Source organism: Hypomesus transpacificus, unplaced genomic scaffold (assembly GCF_021917145.1).
Source record: "Hypomesus transpacificus isolate Combined female unplaced genomic scaffold, fHypTra1 scaffold_234, whole genome shotgun sequence".
Classification (NCBI taxonomy): Eukaryota; Metazoa; Chordata; class Actinopteri; order Osmeriformes; family Osmeridae; genus Hypomesus; species Hypomesus transpacificus.
The window spans coordinates 57261-62837 of NW_025813768.1; the positions used below are offsets into that span (position 1 = coordinate 57261).

The 5577-nt window shown below is 40.8% G+C and overlaps 1 protein-coding gene across 1 annotated transcript; it reads right to left on the bottom strand.

Moving 5' to 3' along the window:
- Positions 1 to 2554: 2554 nt before the first annotated feature.
- On the bottom strand, positions 2555 to 4367 carry foxd3 (forkhead box D3). The gene has a single exon (XM_047014279.1). It carries the CDS (start codon positions 4091 to 4093, stop codon positions 2984 to 2986), a length of 1110 nt encoding a protein of 369 aa, XP_046870235.1. The 5' UTR covers positions 4094 to 4367; the 3' UTR covers positions 2555 to 2983.
- Positions 4368 to 5577: the final 1210 nt, after the last annotated feature.

The window sequence follows — 5577 nt, forward strand, 5'->3', positions numbered from 1 at the left end:
TAATTAAAATCAACAACTCACAAATGAAAAGCAGTTTTTCACATTATCAATCTTTTTTTTTTTTTTGCATCGCTCTGAGTTTTGATTAGTCCTAGATTTTAGTAGATCATGGAATCATGGAATTAGGACTCTAAACCCTAACCCTCTTGAGGTGTGGTCCTCCTCGAGGTGGTCCGGGCTTCGTTGTCGTTGCTGGACGGGGTTATGGGAACCGCTCACTCTCACTGTGCACACAGCCGCACACCTGACGAGGAAGCAGGTGCAGTTACAAAGGTCAAAGTCGAGTATGCGTGTGAACTTCTCGCGATATGCAGCGCCCAACAACTTTCATTCACTCGAATTTTCGTCCGTCTGATCCACAAATTAATTCTAGAAAGAGAGATGTGTTCACTCAATTACCATGTAATAAGTTTACATTGAAGGATTATAAGGTAACTTGGTAATTATTTATTTGAATTATTTTGCAGACATTCCTAAAAGCATAAAAATATAGGCCTTTGGCGTTTATTCACATAGGTCTAGTAGCCTACTGAATAGTACACTCCAACAATTTCTAGTTTTTTAAGAAAAATGTATAGTCTCATTTATGCTAAAAATTGGAAGTAATTTTGGTCTGAATGGTAGCCCTATTATCTACAATAGCCTCAATCAGTCAAGACAGAGAATGCAACATAAACGTGCCTAACTCTGCGATAAGATGCCTATTGCCAGCGAAGGTTACGGGTTGACGTCAGGTTGGACTATAGAAAGCGGAATCTATTATAACCTTGCACTTGTTAAAGAGTCAAGTCTTTCCTACCAGCTGGTCTTAAAATAGCCCCACCATCAAAACCCGTTGAATCGAAACAATTTTGCAGTGTCTTTACCTTCAGACAAAAAGACACCTTACAGATAAGTACATTATACAGTTGAGTGTATTATTCCGGTGCCGACAAACAGTCTTGTGTTGCTTCCTATGTGGACGTCTATCCTTATGTTTCTTCGCGTTTAATTACATCTCTGCCTGTGTCAATAAACGCCACCTAGTGGTGTTTATGAGTTAAGGTCTCTGCAATCAATGTCTCGGAGTGTTTGTATCAGAATACCATTCAGGTTTGGAAACGTACCAAAACGAGAAAAGGAAGGCATTCATGACATGGAAGACCATATTTTCACAATTTTTTGTTTTGTCTGAGAATGTGTTTCATAATGTTTTGGCCTACGTAATAATAGTAGTTGGGTGTTTTGTTTTGTTTGAAAATAATTGCCATGGATTTAGCTTCTTAAAAAAAATATATAGGGCCTATTCCAAGACATGAAATAGTTTAGAAAATTAGAAATTAGATGAAAAAAATATATATATTCAGATGTATTTAAATCTAAATATATTTAGTGAAAAAGACAAAACACAAAACAAGATTAGCCTAATAAGCATAATATAACAAGGCCTAGTAAGAAAGGTAATAAAACCAACTAAATGTGATAATGTTATTAGTAGGCTATTTAGCCTACTATTTAGATACATAGTTCACAGCAAGACTCATTGGAAACACGGCTAAACCTGGTTGAGGTGCCTGCATCTGCTTGTCACTGACCCGACAAACTATAATATCAAAAGGCATAAAATATTGCACAGTTGCGGATGGACTCGTGGAATGGGCCCCCGTTATCCGGTCACCGAGAAGCGTTGGATCAGCAGCTTTTTCTGTCTTGAAAGTGAATTTAAGAAGACAGCCATTTCTCTTTTCCCATGGGTATCAGTTAAATATAGCCCTAACCCCTGCGCGCCTGCACACCACTCGCCATTTGCTGTTTGTGTAAAACTGATTAGCCAGACACAACTGTGAGACGAAGTGTTACTTTTATAGTAGCAACTGTAACATGCATATCGCCTGTTTCTCTTGTAACACGATATAGCAAGCTGGTATCTCGCCATTAACATTACATAAGAAGCCTCGGCCTTTCATCACCTTTCATGTTTACAAATATCTGTACATTTAATTGCTTTAAATATAATATAAATATTTTAAAAATCTATACAACATATGTATTAACATTTGTGATAGAAGCTGCTTGGTTTGTATCCCAAAAATAATTTTAGGAGAAATTGTTTTGTTTCAAGTATTTCAAGGGTGGTTTTGAAATGGCTTACAATTCGTTAAATCATTCCATAAAGAAAATACAGTAATATATTTTCACGATTTAAAATATTCAATAACCATTTTAACACCAAGGATGGTTTGTTATTAAATAGCATTATATAATAAACCAAGTCTTTTTTGTATCTATAGGCAATTGTTTTGCTAAAATTCAAAAGAAGTAAAACCTGTTACGATTTATTTTGCTGGTGACAATTCTAAAGCACATTTTATATATGTTTGAGAACCTTTTTCCAGGACACAGACCTAATTGCCAATTACCAAAGGCAATAAACATGCCATTACACTTGCATTATTATCACTTATGGGACTAGATTGTTCAATTATATTTTAAGGGTTTGAAACCTTGCTTGTTCTTGTGTTTTCTAAATTCTGAATTAACGAATCAGTTAAATGAAATGTTAAGAGGATTTATGTTTCTGTCTTAGATTTATTTACAAATGAATCCAGTTTACAACACAATAGATCTACATAGAATACATATTTGAATTTATAAACAGACTTTTTGTTCAGAGCATGTTGTAGGAAAGAATATCCGCGTTGATTACAAACCATTAACAGTGAGCTTCCAGTTACAATAAAGAAAATGTAAAATAATACCACAGCTCGTCTATCTATAACTGTCGTTCAGTTCAAACAAGAAAATTAAACAAATCAAATTCAAACAAGTATAATATTTTCTTTTTACAAATATGTACAAATATTACCTGTACAGAAAGCTTTCCATTTAGTTTCTCTCATTTAGAGTCTATACATGGCTACAGATTGGCGGACAATCTCCAGTGCTGCCTATAATTCTGTACAGTGTTCCCCCCAAAGCTATAGAAAAATAAGAGTTTTTACTTTTACTGAGAAGGCCATTTGGAGACTGCTGAAGTTACTGTGGGTAAAAACTGTCCAGATAGGATATTAGAGGGAACGCTCAGAATTGGCGCAATAGCAGCTGATGTCCGGGTAAGGGACAGGGACTGCGCGCTCAACAAGGCGGACTGAACGGTCACCGGAGGCCGCAGAAAAGTCTGGGCGCTGGACGAAGTGCTCGAGACCCCGATGATATTCTCTATACTAAAAGAGGGTCTACTTGAGGGTTCGGATTTGATCATCGACGCAGTGCTCAGGCTGTTGAGCTGAAGCTGCAGGCTGGGGCTGAGTTGTGAGTTGAAAGCTTTTCTGTTGAGCTCTGCGGAGGGTAACAGAGGAACTGTCGGGGGCAGCATGGGACCCACCGGGGGCATGTAAGGATACTGCAAAGCCGCTGGGTGTGTATAGGCAGGATGAATTCCATAGTGACGTCCGTAAGGATTCCCAATGCTATATGCCCCGAAACTTTGCATCATGAGAGCTGTCTGCTCGCGTAGAATGTCTGGTTGGTGCCTCTTGAAGCGTTTCCTCCGCCGGAGAAAGCTACCGTTGTCAAACATATCTTCCGACTGGGGATCCAGTGTCCAGTAGTTGCCTTTGCCAGGGTTGCCCGGCTCCCGGGGGATTTTGACGAAACAGTCGTTCAGCGAAAGGTTGTGGCGGATGGAGTTTTGCCAGGCTGGAAACTTCTCCCGGTAGTATGGGAAGCGGTTGCTGATGAACTCGCAGATCCCGCTAAGAGTGAGTTTCTTCTGCGGGCTCTGGAGAATGGCCATGGTGATGAGCGCGATGTATGAGTACGGCGGCTTTACCAGGCTGTTCTTTGGCTTGCTCTGCGTGGCACCCGACGCGCTCTCCTGTCCGTCCGCTTTGGTTTCTCCCTCCCCGGTGCTCTCACAGGGGCTCCCCGACCCCTCCTTCACTTCGATCTCTTCCACCTCCTCCGGGCGGTCTTGCATACCTTGGCTTTCGCAGTCGCTGTCCCTCTCCATACTCTCATCGCCCTCACCGACCACGTCGATATCCACATCCTCGGTTGTGAGCACCGTCTGACCGGACATGTCGTTGGAACTGTTGCCTCCAGACAGGGTCATCACAGCTTACTTTACCGAGGAACAACTGGGATGTAGGTGAGTGCGCGCACGGCCCGTCGCCGTCAGATCAGATGTCACCAAATCTAAATGCAGGGCAGAGTCGCCTGCCAGGGAAACTTAAACTTCAGAAAATATTTCTCCAGTCGCGTCTTTCGGATTTCGGTTGATGTGCTTCACGCCTGGTGTCCTTCAGTCGGTATCTCCTATAGCAACGGCAAAAAAGTGATTTTTGAGTGCGAAGTCAATATGACACATGCTTTTAAAGCCGGCTTTAAGGACTGTCTGATAGATTACTTTTCTGTTTAAGATATACTATCAGTAGCGCCACGTGACGGCGTGACGTCAGACGTCCCCCTGTTAAACCATGCAAACTGAAGTTGGTTCATGGATTTGTCAACAAAGGAGGGACAACAGGAACACTGCTTCCCACTCTCTGGCTGTGTCCGTCCGTCATAGACCATTTAACGGTAGCAGAGGGGGGGGGGGGGGGGGGGGGGGGGTAAGTTGCCCTAGATGATTGAAAGATGTGATGCGCATTAACTCGGCTGCGCTAAAACCAAATCTTAACTTTACTTAAACAAATTGTTTTGAGGGCTTCTGGGTGAAAACGTCGACAGCTAAGTTAATTGAATCTATTTTAGTTATTTTGTGCTCGTCTGTTGCATGGAATTGAATAATAATTTAATTTATTTTACGTGTGGTTCCATTTAGGCCTAATATGGGCTAAATACTAAATGTTTCTGTGCATGGGAAATTCGTTTCACTTTTTGAATCTCTAAAATCGTGGATTTGAAATGCGAAAAAAGGCAATATACAATCGACTAATTCCGTGGATTTGACAACGGTGGGAAGGGTATTGAGAAATAACAATGGAAAGTATCAATAAAGAATTCTTAACTGTTTTTGCTGAGGTGTTAACTACCTAATCATTGCATGCGTTAACATATGAAATAGTAGGAAATGAAAGACCAAGCGAATGCAAAGGAGCCATTCGGAAGCCTTCGGAAGCCTGCCGGCGAAGCGCATGGGGTTCTCAAGAAGGGATCTAGGACAAATTCAGAACTTGAAACGCTTCGTGCGATGTGTGAGAAAACGTTGCCAGAGCTATATCATTGTAGATGGAGAGATGAAAATAACCTTTGCCATGCTTTCCTTTAAGAAAATCGGGGTCTAAAATTCGTTCTTAAATGTTCCAGCCTAAATAACGAAATTACAAAACATGATGCTTTTTGTAAGTCACACTGAAGCATCGAAGCCTAATTGCCAGGCCTCTAAATGTCACAAGCAATGACGTCCCATTGATTTTATCGGGCACTCCTCTAAAGTCGTAATGAAAATATCTTTAATTGACAACAGAATCAATTATTCCTACCACTCCTATTTTAGAACCAACAAAAATGTGTAAATAACTTTACAATGGGTACGGAGTAGCAGTTAAGCATGACAGGGTCTATTTCACTCAGTTCAAAGCGGCTCTTTAGAGC